General features: G+C 42.9%; 1 protein-coding gene across 4 annotated transcripts in view; it reads left to right on the top strand.

Annotated features, from left to right (window-relative positions):
• Positions 1-17,590, top strand: part of ATP8B1 (ATPase phospholipid transporting 8B1) — a 112,699-nt gene that overhangs the window by 69,266 nt on the left and 25,843 nt on the right. For 3 of the 4 annotated variants that reach the window (XM_053913401.2, XM_053913400.2, XM_053913399.2), the window contains exons 3-15: positions 394-491; positions 2,019-2,132; positions 4,028-4,126; positions 4,245-4,306; positions 6,587-6,659; positions 6,762-6,832; positions 8,154-8,236; positions 8,356-8,514; positions 8,687-8,775; positions 10,782-10,972; positions 13,645-13,919; positions 15,186-15,229; positions 15,867-16,023. In XM_053913401.2, coding sequence (XP_053769376.1) covers positions 394-491; positions 2,019-2,132; positions 4,028-4,126; positions 4,245-4,306; positions 6,587-6,659; positions 6,762-6,832; positions 8,154-8,236; positions 8,356-8,514; positions 8,687-8,775; positions 10,782-10,972; positions 13,645-13,919; positions 15,186-15,229; positions 15,867-16,023 — 1,515 coding nt within the window. The remainder of the gene's footprint in view (positions 1-393; positions 492-2,018; positions 2,133-4,027; positions 4,127-4,244; positions 4,307-6,586; positions 6,660-6,761; positions 6,833-8,153; positions 8,237-8,355; positions 8,515-8,686; positions 8,776-10,781; positions 10,973-13,644; positions 13,920-15,185; positions 15,230-15,866; positions 16,024-17,590) is intronic. The other variant, XM_053913402.2, reaches the window with a different exon arrangement.

The following is a 17,590-nucleotide window of genomic DNA, read 5'->3' as shown; positions in this document are numbered from 1 at the left end:
TGTCACCATTCTGGGGGCTAGAAGTCCAAGTTCAAGGGGTTGACAATGGTCATTCCTTCCGAGGGCTGGGAGGGAAGGATCTGTTCCAAGCCTCTCTCCTTGGTTTGTAGCAGGTCTTTCCCCTGTGAGTTCACATCATCGTCCCTCTATGTGCTTCTCTGTGCCCAGATTTATTTCTTTATAAGGATATTAGTCATTTGTGGTTAAGTTCCATCCTAATGACTTCATTCTAAATTGTTTCCATCTGCTGTGACCCTATTTCCAAATTAGGTCATATTCTAAGACAGGGGTGAGGGTTAAGATTTTAGCACTAATCCAGGAAGGACACAGTTCCTCTCAAAACAACATGCTAATTATCTACTTAATGGACTTTTTCATCTTTCTTTTTTAAAGAGTGTACATGGCAAGTCAAAGCAAATGATCGAAGCTTCCACGAACAGCCTCATTTTATGAACACCAAGTTCTTTTGTATTAAGGAGAGTAAATATGCGGTAAGTTGACTTTGACTGCCTGTATTTTCTGTACCAAAAGCCAGTTTTGCCCCATGGCCAGCATGCCTACTAGCTGCATGTGGTACCTGCTTCCAGATACCCCTGACCTGGGGCCACGGACAATCACTGTGAGTTTTATGGAACTCCTCACTGTCAGTGTGACTGCCCCGAGGCCGTAAAGGGGTGGCTCCAATCAAAACAAAATAATATTATGCAGATGGCAAATTTCCCTATGTATTTGCAAAACTCTCATTAAAATGTGAAAGAATATACAACAATATCACAAAAGCCTTATGTTTGAAAGTAAGAAAAAATAGAAAGGAACCTTTCTTTTTTTTAATCCTCACCTGAGGATATGTTTATTGATCTAAAAGAGAGAGAGAAACATTGATTGAAACATCAGTAGGTTGCTTCCCATCTGTGGCCTGACTGGGGATCCAACCTGCAAACTTTTGGTGTACTGGACGATGCTCCAACCAAATGAGCCACCCAGCCAGGACTGAAAGGAATCTTAATAACTTATCCACCCTTCCACTGCCTGTGATCAGTTCAGAGATTTCAAAGGTATTTTCACCTCAAAAATGCTGATTACCTCTGAAATATGATAAAGAACACCTGTTAAGTGTGGGCTTAAATATTATGTGTATTAGTTTCATAGGACTGCTGTAACAAAGTACCATACACTGGGTGGTTACGAACAACAGAAATGCATTGTCTTACAATGTATTTGTAAGGGGCCAGAGTCCGAAAGGAAGGCATTGGCAGGGCTGTCTCCTTCCGGCGGATGGGAGGAACCGTCTGCTCTGAGCGCTGGCCAGGCTGCTGATGCTGGCAGACAGTTTTTGCCATTCCTTGGCTTGTAGAATCATCGCTCTCATCTCTGCCTGTCTTCACCTGGACTTCTTCCTGTGTGTTTCTCTGTGTCCAATTTCCCCTGCTTCAAAGGACAGCGGTCACTGGATCAGGGCCCACCTTAATCCAGGCTGACCTCATTGTAACTTGATTATGCCTGCAAAGACCCCATTTCCCAATGAGATGGCATCCCCAGGTGTCAGGGGTAGGACTTGAGCATATCTTCTTGGGGTCCACAGTTCAGCCCACAATGATGTCTTGTACTCTTTCTTACACAGCAGCCTCCATCCCCCCTTAAACGAAAGTGCCCCTTTCCTTTCCTGCTTTGCCACCCATGTCGACATCTCCCTTCATCCCATTTGCTAAGAGACTGAGTGTAAGGGGTCAAGCATGTAGCAGGGCCCGTCTGGTCACAGTTGGACTCCTCAGACTCCTGGATGATATATCTGCCTCTTGATACTGTCTCTGACTTAAGCCTCCAAGGTGTCTTAAGTCGTTGGGAGGCCTGGTTAGAATTAAAAGCTTAAAGGCAATCTCAGTATCTTTCTGAGTGACAAATGACATCTCTGTGTCACTCACTGTTGGCCATAGGACTCAGTGGTTTTTGCAGACGGGTGTACATTGTGATAAATGTGTGGCGTGATTTTGAATGATTTTCTCATTTTTTTCCAACAGAGCAATGCAATCAAAACATACAAGTACAATGCGTTTACCTTCCTACCGATGAATTTGTTTGAGCAGTTTAAGAGAGCAGCCAACTTCTATTTCCTGGTCCTTCTTATCTTACAGGTAGTGCCCTTTGATACCTTAAAGTCTGTTTTGAATTATGGTGACTCAATAACATTTAAGTTGCGGATGCATATAATGCGACTAATCTGGAAAGTTCTTATGTTAACGTCAGCGTTCTGCACACAAGGGAATGTGCTTCATACACACGACTGGCCAGCTCGGTATTTAAAAGTTCCCTGTTATGCTGATATGACTGTGAAAATTGGCTTTCCTGCCACGAATCAAGTTAAACTCGTCACGTTGTAAAATTATTTGTACCTTAAAATTCAATCTATTGTTTATGCATGTCCTTTATTTTTTAGTTAAATGCCTACTTTCCCCAAGAATATTATTGATTTTCATTAACAATTTGGTCATAAGTCTCAGGAAACTATCTTTGTGCAGTGGTTTTACATTGGAAAAGGCCTATTTTTTTTAGTTTTATTTTTTCTTAATTGTGGCAAAAAAAAATTCACTTATGTAGACAGCATTGATTTTATCTGCTTAGGAACTGTCATTGTAACCAAGGGGACTCTGCCGCTGGGAGTGCCGCCCTTTAGCATCTCCTGTGCAGGCCACAAAGGACGCATATCCACCTGGTTTTATCACCTTCTTTATTTGGAAAATAGTCTCACGGGCTGGGATTCACCCAGTGAGGTTTGGTGAAAATGGCAGCATGTGTGTGTCTGGGTGGAGATGAAGGAGAGAGAAAGGGTAAGTGGAGGGGAGAGAGAGAGAGAAACAGAGAAAGAGACACCGTCAGAGAGAGAGAGAGAAATAGATACTCATCAGGTTCAGTAGAATGTAAGACCTGCTGCCTGGACCATGGTCACGTTATCAGGAGGGACCTTTGAGATAGGCTTGTAGAGATAAACACTACAAATTATAAAGTACCGCAGTGTGAAGAGTGGGCTACTTTTCTCTTCCTTCCTTCCAGCAGGGAAAGGGGGAGTTACACATATAGACAAGAATGTGGTCTATTTATTTGCCATGTGCTCCAATTCTTTAGAGGACAGCAATGCGACTTAGGGTACTAGGAACAGCCTTAGACAGCCCTTTCCTTGTGTTGTCACTTCACTCAATTCTTGTGCGCTGAGTCAGGTACTATTGTAAACTCTGCTTTGCACAGAATACTTGAGGCCTGGCAAGACAGAGGAGCATGCTCAACGTCCCATGGCCCATGGTGGTAGATAGCACTGGGCGGGACTTGGGTCCAGGAGCTTGACTCCAGCCAGTACATTGTAAGACCCAATGATCAACAAGATGGTTACAAAAGATCTTGACTAGATTTGCTTCCAAATCTTTTGTTCCAATTCATATGCTGTCTTGGTGGAGGCGGGGCTTCCTGCAAGGCCAGCCTCTATCTTGCCTGGACCAATAGCAACGACAGTGAAGGAAGTGCTTTCTCTTAGTGCCCCCAAAGATGTCCCTTCCAGTCGCTAGCTTTCAGAGCCACCCAACACCCACTGCCCTCTTTGCCTGCATCAGAGAGCTGGGGCTAAGCACCCAGCAGTGTAGAGCCTGCCAGATGCATTGCCTGAAAGTTCAAGAACTCCTTTCACCCACATCCCATTCTACCCTCCCCTGGTTAATTATGATTATCACACACACACACACACACAACAAAATTGGAGCACTCATCTTACAGAGCCTCCTTGGTGTCCACTTAAGGTCACAATGATACAATTCCAGGAGCCACTGTCCTCTGGGCTCTGTTCCAGGAGGCCAGAAGCTAGAGAAATCAGATTGTAGGAAGATTAGTGGATGCTTAGATACCTTTTCTGCATGTTCTGCAGGATGCAGACTTGTGTGATGAAGGAGATTAGACTTTGAATTAGCAAGCTTAGAATTAGCAGTTACCTGTGGGTCAGCTGTGCCTTCACGGGCACACATGGATGCCTTTTTCCTCCTTCCAGGCAATCCCTCAGATCACGACCCTGGCGTGGTACACCACCCTGGTGCCTTTGCTCATGGTGCTGGGCATCACGGCCATCAAAGACCTGGTGGACGATGTGGTAAGAAGGATCTCCCATGCAACTTTCTCCTCATGGCTGCGAGCTAATTTTTAGTTTGGCATTAATGCTTTACATTTTGAGGTTATTAAAATAAACTTCCCCCCTCTCTCTTCTGAAGGCTCGCCATAAAATGGATAAGGAAGTCAACAATAGGACATGTGAAGTCATTAAGGATGGCAGGTACGGTCTGTCATTGGCAACGGAGTTACAAGGCTATAATGTGTCGGGATGCCTAGACACATACTTGGAGATCATCATTAGAAGTCTCTCAGCGCACTCACCCTTTCACACAAGGCCTCTCTTCACTCCCTAAGACTTGGTTTCCCTTTGTGACCTGGAGGCTCTACCAGTTTGCATTATGGGCGGTGGCCAATTGGGCTGCGTCATCAGCTCCTGTGTTCACACAACTTCAGCCTGGAATGTGCTGCTCCCACCTCTGCTGCTGCTCCCCAGCCCTGCTGTTCGGGGCTTTGCCCAGCTCTCCAGCTGGAGTGATGTCTTCACTGCACTCTTTCAGAGCATTTTGTTTTCATCTTTCTCATTAGGATCTGAATTTTGTTTGAGTTATTGGTGTGGGTGTCTCATCTTTTGTCTCCAACTCTAACTTTCTCGAGGAGACTGTCCCGAGTATTTGTTTTGTGTCCACCAACGCCTCTGACACACAGAGAGCGCTCAACAAGTGTTTGAATTAACACGGTCAACTGGGACCCAAGTGCCAGCTCACCGGCCAGTAATGAGTTGTTTCTTGAGCAAGCACCTTGTGGCAGAACTCCAAAGTCAAGCGCTAAAAATAGTGACTCGGGCCCAAGTCAAAGACTTTATGTGTCAACACTGAGGAAAATAACCTGGTTTATAGCCCCACTCCCACTATGTCCAGTTTGGATGTAGATTATATTGGTCTATAAATATGTATAGGTGGCTTTTTCCCCTTCACAAGTAAATGGATTCTGTGCCAGAGGTTGCCTTCGAAGTCCCTTGGAATCACTGTTCTGAAGGTAGCTCACTAGCCCGCAGCCTGTCTAACTCCTCTAACTGGTAGAGTAGCTCTGAGTTGCCTTGAATTTGGGAGTTGGGGTTGCATATCAAGCAGGTCTGTGGCCCTAGCAGCCCCTGGAGTGGGGTCCAGCCTGTGTGGGGATTGAGCGTTGATGGGGCAGGACTACAAGGACCCCCTAAGGGGACCCAGACATCACCATGGAAGAGTCCAACAGAATCGCCTCTGTCACCTGCAAAAAGCGGTGACGAGAAGGTGTTCACTTGTTTACTTACCACTTGAGAAGCACATGTATGTTGCTAATTTACAGTTTTAGAGATATTGACATGTAATCTGACTACAACTTCCTTTATTGAAAAATAAGTGAATTTTTAAAAAATCCTGGGATTAAGAATTGTGTATTAAAGTCTTATAGAATTGGGGAAACCAGCATGTAAGCATATATCTAAAATATATTTAAAATGTCTAGGTCTTTTTTATTCATAAATTCCTGGAGGACAAATGGAGTAATTGAATTCCTGCCTCCAAAAAATTAAGTTTACTAATGGTGATAGGTTGATAATATCTGTTAGGAATACCTTTTTTATGTATGGAAATTTTTTAAAAGATTTTATTTATTTATTTTTAGAGAGAGGGGAAGGGAGAAAGAGAGGGAGAGAAACATCAATGTGTGAGAGATATATAGATCAGTTGCTTTTCACACACTCCCAGCTGGGGACCTGGCCCACAGCCCAGGCATGTACCCTGACTGGGAATTGAACTGGCAACCTTCTGGTTCATAGGCCAGCACTCAATCCACTGAGCCACTCCAGTCAGGGCTGAAAACCTTTAAAACAGACTATATTTTGAAGCTTTTTAAAATGTAGATTTGTTCGAAATTTAAATGGGTATTGCCTATGGAATTTAATAATGAAGATAATCATCTTTTTTATTTTCTATTTTACCAATATCCTTATTAGACTTATTATAAAAGTGATACCTCCTTATTAAAGAGATAGGTTAAACTCTGAAGTTCCCTGAGGATTCCAGGTGGCCCATGTGGGAGCCATGACGTGCTCCTGTCCTGGGTCCACACGGGGCCTGCCACGGGGGAGGTGATGGATCACGGAGATGAACGAGGACAGGAGAGCGGCGAACATAGGACTTAAGCAAAAACAAAAGGGGGTGTCAAGTGTCTCCTTGCCACACATTTAAGTAGCCCCCTTAACCCTTCATTACATGACCTAGGATGGAAAGAAGACATCCAACTCCTCACCATCATCATCACTTCCTTCAGAGGATAACCCGATTCTTGTGACCCCTTAATGTGGCTTCCTGGTTAAATGGCTGAACTTTTAGCAAAACTTTTCCCTGTGATTTACATGTTTTCCCAGAATCTTTGGCTTCCTGAAAAAAAAAAATTCCAAATCTCTTGCCAGTAACTTTTTTTAAAAAACCAATAATCTATCTTCATTTTTCATGTGTAGGTTCAAAATTGCCAAGTGGAAGGACATTCAAGTGGGAGATGTCATTCGTCTGAAGAAAAACGACTTTATTCCGGTAAGTGGACCAGACCTGCCTCTCTCCTGCTCTGCTCTCCAGCGGACCCGGTGCTCAGCTTCGCCCGGTCTCTGTGTCACAGGCGCATTTTGTTTCCAACAGGCTGACATACTGTTGCTGTCCAGCTCGGAACCCAACAGCCTCTGCTATGTCGAAACGGCCGAACTGGATGGGTAAGTGGGCTCAGGTGGGCCCGTGCGAAAGCTCCGTCGAAGGCACAGTCATGACTTGGGAAGCCATGCGCTCTGGACAAGAAGGCCTGAGAGCCGGCCTGGCCTCTACCATGCTCTCTCTGTCCAGCAGTGGCCCTCATTGACCAATCTCTGTAAAATGGTGCTTTCAGACCTGCCTCCCCACCCCTTTCAGAGGAGGTGAAGGGGTCAAGGGCAGACAACAAGCCGAGTGCTTTGTGAACAGCTGAGCAGAGTTCAGACACATGCGAATGACTCTTAATACAACCTACTCTAGAAAAAAAAGAACAGATTTTCAAAGTCTGTGCCAATAGACGGTTTGAATTCTCCCTTTGCTGGTTTTGATTATTAGGCTACCCCTCAAAAGGGAGTAAGTTCTATTTTTGACCAGTTTTCAATGTATTTATTGAGTGCTTACTAGGTCACTGGGTTAGCTTTATGTTTTAGCTCATTTAATCTCCTCAACAACTGTGTGAGACAAGTAATAAGATTCCCTTAAGATTCCCCCTGAGGAAACGGAGGCCCAGGAGGTGAAGTGGCCTGCCCAAGGCCACACAGTAAGTGGCAGAGTCGGGACGCCTCTTCCGGGCTGGCTCTCAAGGCCAACGCCTGCGTTTCCCACTCTGGCGTAAACCCCGTCCCTGCCGCCCTGGGTGTGCCTGAGCTTCTTTGCGGAGAGCTGAGATCACCTGAGTGAGACCTAGATCTTTCTTTGTTCTTCCATAAGTCTGTCAGGTGATTGTTCAGCCTTAGCTATGAAACAGCTATTATTCCCATGAGTGAGAACACTGAGTGGGCGGGACGTGCCAAGAGCTGGGATTTGTAAGACAGAATTATCTCTCAGACAGGGAATCCACTTCTTCACTCTGGAAAACGACAAGTTGACAGTCGAGACACTTTCTGTAAAAAATGTGATTTGTAGCATCAGCTTAGTATGATTAAACATTAGAAGATACGTGTGTAAACAGCAGTTTGATAGTGTAAGGCTGGTGGTGAGAGTTAAGTTAGAAGGAGGAAGGAACACATTGATTGAGGAATGGCCCACCCACAGTGGCAAACAGCGAAGGGGACCGACATGTCCCAAGTCAGGAGTTTTTCTCTAGTTCAGGGGATGACCTCATGCAAACCTGAAATTCCAAGATGAACAAAGAGTTTGCAAACAGAAAAAGAAAACAAAAGGAAAAAAATAATTAGCTTTTGCTTCTAGATACGTCTAGTGTTACCTTGTACAATTTTCTTTATGTTCCCTTTTGAACTCCAAAATTTGTCTATTTAATTTTCTTCCCCCTCTCTTTCTCTTTAGAGAAACCAATTTAAAGTTCAAAATGGCACTTGAAGCCACACACCAGTATCTCCAAAGAGAAAATTCACTGGCAACATTTGATGGTTTGTGCAAACACATCTTACTTTTTTTTTAAGTTTTAGCTGTTTGATTTGGTCCCCATCAATTGAAGCCGAAAATCTTTCACATGGGAGTACTTACACAAATCCTCTCTTTTTTAAAGGTTTTATTGAATGTGAAGAACCCAATAACCGACTAGATAAGTTTACAGGGACGCTCTTTTGGAGAAACACAAGTTTTCCTTTGGATGCCGATAAAATTTTGTTACGTGGCTGTGTAATCCGGAACACCGATTTCTGCCATGGATTGGTCATTTTTGCAGGTACTTTCAGAGGTTCTTGGGAAATTGGTCTGATAGCTGCTTTTAAGATTGAAGGTGGAGAGGATGACTTTTCCGTTCTTTCTCCAGCGAAAGCAAGGGAAGAGTAATTTTGTTGGTAGGCCCGTGTATTGATTTTCACATGAGTTGATCATATTGAATTTTCCATTTTTAGGTGCTGACACTAAAATAATGAAGAATAGTGGGAAAACCAGATTTAAAAGAACTAAAATTGATTATCTGATGAACTACATGGTTTACACGGTATTTATTTTCTTTTTCCATAAAGCAGAGGCTAGATTGTTGTCTTTTGCTCTAATGTTGTTGTATATTTTTCTAGTGCAAAGAAATCTTACCTCTGTAGGCCAGGTGGAAAAATGCATGAATCACTTCAAGGTTGGATGGTAGAGGGGGTGGTGGGATGGAGTGGGGGTGGGGGGAAGAGGCTTCCCTTACTTTTTCTCAGAAATGCACTCCCTTCCTTCTATTACGAGACTCCCCTTGGGAATGGAAATTCAAGTTGTAGGGTGCCCTGGCTGATTATTTTGCTGACTGGAGTGACCATTTGGAAAACCAGGGTACTCGATTAGTTAATGGCGCCGGGCTCCTGAAGTTAAGGTAGGGTTGATTTTACTACAGTTAGCTTCCACAGGGGTAGTCCTGTTAAAAGCAAACTTCTTTTTTTTTTTTTTTTTTTTTGACATATACTGTACGAATCCATAAATAAGGCAAGCCCTAAATCTAAGTTGTGTTGCGGGTCCACAAGCCCAGCCCCGGGTCTGATGACTCACTAGAGAGGACTCCCAGAATTCAGCGTATAGTTGTGCTCACAGCTCTGACTTATCGTAACTTATGGCAGTAAGATCAGCAAAGGCTGAAGGCTCGTGGGGCAAAGACTGGAAGAAGCCAGGCACACGCTTCCAGAGTCCTCTCCCAGTTGAGACACACACAAGACACAGTTCATTCCGCCAGCAACAATTTGTGACAGCCCGTGTGAAATGTTGTCTGCACCAGAGACGCTCATTAGAGACTCAGTGCCTGGGCTTGTACTGGGGTCTGGTCACGTAGGCAGCATCAGCCTGCAATGACCAAATTTCCAGATTCCCCAGAGGAAAGAGGATGGTCAGTGTAAAGTGTACATAAAGAGACTTAAAGAGCCATTCTCATCAGAGCATAAGAAAAAGGAGTCAAGAAACGGTCTCAAAATCTAAGTTCCCAGATGCCAGTCAAGGGCCACGCTGGCAAGCAGGTCTGCTAAGGATAGCAATCTTGGGCCTGCTCAGTTAGGGTGGCCCAAATATTAAGCAGTCCTCCAATTTCCCACAGAGAATTAATGCTTTTTCAAGTGTTTTGTTTAATTTGACTATATAAATTTTAGGGAACATATAATACTTATAATCCTTTAATTGCACGTACATATTTAAAGTCATAAAAGTAGTATATTTAAGAAACAACTGTTCCCCTGCTCTCACATTTCATGAGAACTGTATTTGAACTTCTCACACACACCGTCAATGTCATTGTCTTGGCTACGGCTGGAGCACTCACAGTGGGCTCATCGTTTCTCCCTCCGTGCCAGTGGGTTTCGAGATGCAGCGCTTTCGGAATCTGTGTCCAGAAGTTTAAATCTGTCCCTGGAAATTTTATTACTACCCACAAATACCCAAATACTACTGGGACAGTTGCCTTATTCATTCATTCCTTAAGTATATAAATAATCATGATTTCCACAGCAGAATACTTATTAAATTGCTTCTTAAATGATCTTAAACCTCAAGTGATCATTAAACTTTCAAGAATAATGACCCAAATCTGGGTGAAATTTCCTTGCCTTAAAAAAAAAAAATCATTTCCATCAAACATTACCTAGAAGCATTCCATTAAACATTGTTTGAAATTCTTTCCTACCTCAGGTAAGGTATCTTCTCCAAACAGTATGTTATTGTTCAAAATAAAACTAATTAAGGGAATGCGATAAAATATGGGTGTGTTTAAGGATTTGACTGTAAGACACTATCTTCTCCTCTGAAATACAATTTTGGAATAAAACCTCTCCTCATATGTGGAATGTAGGATAAATTGATCAATCATAGACATCCAATAGATTTTCAAACATTCTTAGGGCACTGCTTTTATCTTAAGTGTGTTGTTTTTATAGACTACTAAATTAGCATAAACGTGTGAAGTATTGAGCAAGGTCAGGTAGCATCTATGAAATGCATGGAACGGGAAATCCTTCAGAATACACTTAAATATCGTATGTCTTCTAGATCTTTGTGCTTCTCAGCCTGCTTTCTGCGGGTCTTGCCATTGGCCATGCTTACTGGGAAGCTCAAGTTGGCAATTATTCTTGGTACCTCTATGATGGGGAAGACTCTACCCCCTCCTACCGTGGATTCCTCAATTTCTGGGGCTACATCATTGTTCTGAACACCATGGTGCCCATCTCTCTCTATGTCAGGTAAGGCTGTCTATACTTGGGCCTTGGGCTTTAAGGGAAAAACGCAATATATTTTCACAACTTCGTGCCTTCCTTTCTAGCAACAATTGTTTCAAAGGTCATAAGGAACAAGTAAGACAATAACTTTCATTTCAGAATTGGAGGTAATAGAAGGAAAGGAAGTTAACAGTTGGGTGCCTGCTCTATGCCGAGCACAGCACCTTGTACCTCAGCCTGTGTGCAGATAAGGCTATAGGAGTTCAGAGGTCAAGCCCTACTACCGTAGCAGTCACGGGCTTGGTAAGATCCCCTCTCTGTGGGCTCCCAAACCCAAGCCTTTAGAAAAAGCCTGGGAGAGAGTGAAGATTTAGAATGTCATGGGAAAACTTAGCTGTTTCCTTTTCAGGAGCCTTCCTAACCTCCTATCTGCCTCTTCCTTATTCACATCCTCCACCCCCACCTCCCCCACCCACCACAGCCGTTCCCTGTAAAACTCCCTGAGCTTCCTGCCTCTGACCACCCCACCCCGCTGCAGCCTCTGCTGTGTCCCCTGTCTCAGTCACAGCCACAGTAAGAGCCAGGATCATGCCTCTGATGTATGGTAGCCTCCTGGCTTTGTGATATTGCCTCCTTTTTTACTTTTTCTTCCTTTAAGTTCACTGTCACTGGCCAATTGGATTTTAGACCTTGGGGAGAGGGATCGTGCTTTGAAATGTAGAGTGTGCTTTCAGTTCCAGTAAGTAGCGTATTTTGCCATGTATAGTGTGCACTTTTTGCCCTAAATTTTGAGGGAAAAATAAGGATGTGCATTATGCGGGCGTAGTACTGATTTGTTACCAGTACACAAAATGTCTTGTACCTCGTATCTGTTCTTGTATTTTGTAATTATTTGTTACATAAAATTGTTTGTGCCATAATATGTTAAAAAATAAATGCTAAAATTTATACAAAAAAACCCAAGTATCTAAATATACATTAAAAATTGAATTAAAAAATTAAAACGGAAGATTTCTTTCCCCTGAAAGTTTGGGCCAAAAACATCGGTGCACATTATACACAGCAAAATATGATAATAGCCCAGAGGCATATAGGGTCACATACACACCTGCAATTAGAAGCATTTATTAAGTTTAATTTTATTACATGTGCATTTATTTTCTTTTTAATTTTATTAGAAGCAGCTACTGTTGTTCTTTTAACATGAAATCAAGTGCAGGGGAGCCATCTGTCTGCAGTTACTTTAAGAAAAACTGAAATGAGTTTTACCTTTGTCTAGAGAAACTTGACACAGATTATCTTGTCTAAAACTATAACTGTATTTTATCAAATAAACTGTTTGTGTAGTTTTTTGGTTTAAAAGACTCATGCCATGTGACTCCTGAGATTTCTTTATTTCTCTTGGAAATAAAGGTCCTTTAGAAGCATGAGTCAGATCAGGTCATGCCAGATAGTATCTCTGCATTGTTTCCAGCCCTGCCGTGGCTTTCTATTGCATTCAGGATAAGCTCCTTGAGGCCATACTATAACCCACAAGGCCCAGCTGACCTGACAGTTCTGCCCTTTTCCACCTCCAGCTACCTCCCGTACCTCCCTGGGCTCCTGCCAGTCTAGCCTCCTTGATACTCTCAGGGGTGCCAGGGCCTTCAGGCCTGTTCTTATCTCTGCTTGGAACATCCTTCACTCCATAGCACATAATTGTTCTTTCCTTTCCTTAAGGTCTTTGCTCATCTTATCACTCCCTTATCACGTTGGCCTTTCCACCCACTCTATCTTAACAGTCACTTCCATTTCCTGTTGGTCTCTTATCTCCCCTTACCCTGCTTTGATTTTCTGCAGAGAAATTTCACCACCTAATATATCTTTTCTCATTTGTTTATTTATCGGATTCCATTAGAAGGTAACCTCCTCCTTGCTAGTAGGGATTTTGTGTGTTTTATTTACTGATGTGTCCCTTGCACCTAGAACGGTGCCTGACTCATAGTAGGCACTCAGGAAACATGGGAGGAGGGAAGGAGAGTTATCTTTCCATCTGTTTAACTTATTAGAAGACATCCTTTGCCCACTTGACAATTACTGGGTACGTAAACAGTTTCCTTATAACTGAGATATATTTAATCACTTACAGTTTTAGAATTGAGACAGTCCTCTTAGAATTATCTTATTTTGGACATTCTATAACCCTATAAGAATGTAGGGGGAAACTATGCTTTTTTCACAACGTGGAATCACAATTCAGGGGTTATGTGCGGAAAGCCCTTTCCCTGCTTGAGAATACACAAGGGTCTGCACCCTGGTGGACTCGCCCTACAACTGGGGCAAAGGTGAACATGGCCATTCCAGTTGTGCCCAGGTGCAGTGGGGAATGAGAGAAAAGAGGGTGAGAATGGCCACGTTGTGTGGTGCCCTCTGCTTGTCACCATGTCACCTGTCCCACTGGGCTGTGTTTGGACATGGGGCACTGTGGCCGTGGCTGGACGTGCTCAGAGTGAGTGGGAATGAGGAGAGTGCTTTGACCTTGAACCTGGCGAAAGGTGGGTTTGGTCAGGAGAACTCAGAGGCTGGGCACATGGGCCAGTGGCTGGCTTTCATTGTAGATAAGCAGCTTCCTCCTGCATGTACAAGTGACAGAAAAAACCAACTACCTGCCACTCGTATCTGAGAACTTTACTGAAAGTAATCTTTTGTCTTCCTAGTGTGGAGGTGATCCGTCTTGGACAGAGTTACTTCATAAACTGGGACCTGCAGATGTATTACCCCGAGAAGGACACGCCCGCAAAGGCGAGAACCACCACGCTGAATGAGCAGCTGGGGCAGATCCACTACATTTTCTCTGATAAGACAGGGACACTTACACAAAATATCATGACCTTTAAAAAGTGCTGCATCAATGGGCAAATCTACGGTGAGTGGAAGCCGTTCCTGAGCCCCTGGGCATGTGTGCCCAGAGCCCGCCTTCGCAGAGCTGCAGGTGCGGAGCCCTTGGGTCATCCTGGCTGGGTTCTGAGGCTGTATCGCTGGTGGCATTGGGCGCACGTGATAGGAGAGGTCAGCAGTCTGAAGCAGGCACACAGTCCTCAAAAAATTAAACTCAAAACTATCATCAGTTCCACAAATACTCAAAGAGATACTTGCACACCGATGTTCCTAGCAGCATAAGTCACAATTCCTCGAGTGTGGAGTAGCCTCAGTGTCAGTTGGTGGATGGAAAGATAAAACTGTGGACTCTGGGTACACAATGGAAGATTATTTAGTTTTAAAAAGGAAGGAAATTCTGACACATGGATGAACCTTGGGGACATTCTGCTAAGTGAAATGAGCCAGTCACAGAAATACAAACACTGCATGATCCCCCTGGTATGAGGTACCTAGAATAGTCAAACTGCTAGAGACACAAAGTTGAATGGTGGTGGCCAGGGTCGGGAGGTGGGTGGGAGGGGAGTGATTTAATGAGTGCCAGTTTTACCAGATGAAGAACTATGCAGGTGGATGGTGGTGAAGGTTGCCCAACAGTGTGGTTACCAATTAATGCCACTGAACTGTATACACTTACCAATGGTCAATATAGTACATCTTATATTATGTATGTTTCACCACAATTTTTTTGATTTTCGATCTAACATTTTGAAACGGGCTACATATGTATAAAAATATTAAGGCTCATACTGTTTTTGATTAGAGTGCTCTAACTTTTGTTTAATACAACTTTTTTAAAAAAAGCTATAAGAACACCATATTCTTTCCACTTGTAGAAAACTTTATGCTGTGAATGTGTTTTCATGTAACAAGCATCCACGAGGATGGTGGGACTCTGGGGGGCTAGGGAAGCAGTTCTCATGTGCGTGGTGACAGTGCCCTCTGAGCTGGGGGAGGTAAAGAGCTTTAAAAGACATGACCTGGCCCAGAGGACATTGTGGTGTAGAGGGAACTTCTAGACCAGGAGTCATCAAACTTTTTCTATAAAGAGCCAGATAATAGGAATTATCCAGAAAGGAATTTCCAGAAAGAGCCAGGAAATATGTGCAGACTATACCAAATAGTCTTCTTTGTTATATTTTGCTTTCGTTTCTACAATTCTTGAAAAATATGAATAAAAAAACATTCTTGACTCAGGGGCTGTCCAGAAACAGGCTGTGAGACCCATAGGACCCCCACCAACATAGACCCAAAGCAAGGTGAGGAGGGACCTCTGGATGCAGGTGGAGGCTCAGTTTGCTTTGCCCTGTTTGTTTTTCAGGAGACCATCGGGATGCTTCTCAGAACAATCACAGCAAAATAGAGGTGAGTCGTCTAACTTAAGGAATTGTTGGGAGTGTGTATTAGTTTCCTTGGGCTGCTGTAACAACTTACCACAAAATGGGTAGCTTAGAACAACAGAAACGAGTTCTCACACAGCCCTGGAGGCCAGAAGTCTGAAATCAAGTGTCAGCAGGCCACACTCCCTCTGAAGGCCTAGGGGAGAATCCTTCCTTGCCTCTTCCAGCTTCTGGTGGTGGCCGTCGATCTTTGTGTTCCTTGGCTTGCAGATGTGACGCTCACATGTCTGCCTGTCATCACATGGGGTTCTCCCTGTGTGTGTCCAAATTTCCCTCTTTAGAAAGATAGCAATCGTTGGGTTAGGGCCCACCATAACCCCACATAACCTCATTTTAACTTGGTTACATCTATTAAGACCTTATTTCCAATTAAGGTCATTCTCATGTTGAAGAGGTTGGGACTTCAACATATCTTTTGTGGAGACATAGTTCCAACCCACAACAAGGTATCTAAAAGACAGATATGAGCCTCTTGACCTTCAGAATGTGTTAAAATCCTACAGTGATTTTGCACAAAACTTAGCTTCAAAGATAAGTTCATATCATTCATTAAGCCCAGATTTTTTTTTGAATCGCCTTTTCTTTTTCACTTCTTCTTTTAGCAAGTTGATTTTAGCTGGAATATATATGCTGATGGGAAATTTGCATTTTATGACCATTACCTCATGGAGCAAATCCAGTCAGGGAAGGAGCCGGAAGTACGTCAGTTCTTCTTCCTGCTTGCAGTCTGCCACACCGTCATGGTGGACAAAATCGAGGGTGAGTGTTTCTCTTGCTCCTCAGGCATTAAAGACAAATGTCTTAGTTTATAAGTAACTCATACCTTGGGGACTCAGATGCATATAAATTACAGTAATATGCGTGACAGGTGTGTCTCACTTGTGCTCAAGCAATGAATACCTATGGGCACCTACTACTAGATGGTAGATCGAGTAACAAAGCATGGAAGGAGGTCCTGACCTCTGAGAATCTGCCTCTCCTCCACAGCTGTGGCTCCAGATGTATTTATCGCTTTGTACGTGAAATCTTACCACTGAAAGAAGTGGTTGACTCTTGAATTATGATGGAACAATCAAAATCCTCCCAGCTGTATTACTACTTATATGGTGTATTGAGAATGAAGTGTCAAACCTTATCTGGACCAGAAGTGGACTTTCAACCTTGGATGGTCTTTTCCACAGATAATTTTAGAGATGGACTTCCTTTTCTACACTCAGATATGTTTGGGGTTTGAAATATAATACCAGCCAAAGTCAAGGCCTCCTTAAGGCGCCGGTTTTTCTTTTGAAGGAGCATAATTAATGTGCATTTGTATGGCGATGAGGACATCTGACTTGTAGGCCCCTTTCAGAATTCTTCTTTTCTATTTTTTTACTTTTATTTTCTGTAGTATTTTCCTTTTCTGTGATGATTGTATGTTACTAGTGTAGTAACAAAAGAGTAAAAGTATCCTGTGCTCCCCCCAAATATTTCATTTAACCTGATGCCAATTTTTGTTTTTATGCACTGAATTGAAGAAGCAACAGCTTTTTTTTGTCTACATTAAGAATTCAAATGCACACTTAAAGATCATACAAAATGGTTGCAAATATCATTATAAAAACAGTAAAAATGTCTCTAAGAATCTAAACACAGTTTCTTAACACTTGTTTGTATTTACATTTTTAACACCAACAGTTAAAAAGCCTATTTTTATTTCATATTGGTAGGATCCAAACAGAGAAAATAATTGTTCCAAGTAAATGTTGAATGTAATACTCCATCTGTACATCTTTAACAGGATCTATTCTAAGAACAAAAATTACTGCAAAGAAATCTTAAAATTTTACTAGGTAATTTTATTGCTGTTAGTAATACTGGTATTGTAATTCATCAGGACCCAAGATTTTCACTGCCAGAAAAAAAAGAGGTACAAATATAGAACTGAAGGTTCAGAAAGACCCCTGTAATATCAAGCATAAACTGTAAATCCTTTGCAGAATTCTTAGACGCAGCTGGTGCCAGCTTTGTTACAGCAAGTTTGTCCAGTGTCTATGAAAGCTAGTCATTTTCTCATATGTGAACATATGACAGATTACGTAGAAAGACGTGGACACTATAGAAAGAGTGAAAGGCACCCTATCGGTGTCTCTGTTAGGAAGCGCAGTTCGCCTGTCTGTTCCCCACTTTCATCCACGCAGCCTATGAAAGAGCCTTTCTGTTCTCTGATCTGAGGTCTCACGTGTAGCCGGGGTATTAAAACTCCAGAGAAGGAATGTGCCTAAAAACTACATGTGCTATCTTTCAGCAAGTTCCAAAGAAACCCACTCTCCAAGGATGACTCTAA

This window comes from Desmodus rotundus, chromosome 10, assembly GCF_022682495.2.
Source record: "Desmodus rotundus isolate HL8 chromosome 10, HLdesRot8A.1, whole genome shotgun sequence".
Taxonomy (NCBI): Eukaryota; Metazoa; Chordata; class Mammalia; order Chiroptera; family Phyllostomidae; genus Desmodus; species Desmodus rotundus.
This window is presented reverse-complemented; position numbering and strand designations above follow the sequence as displayed.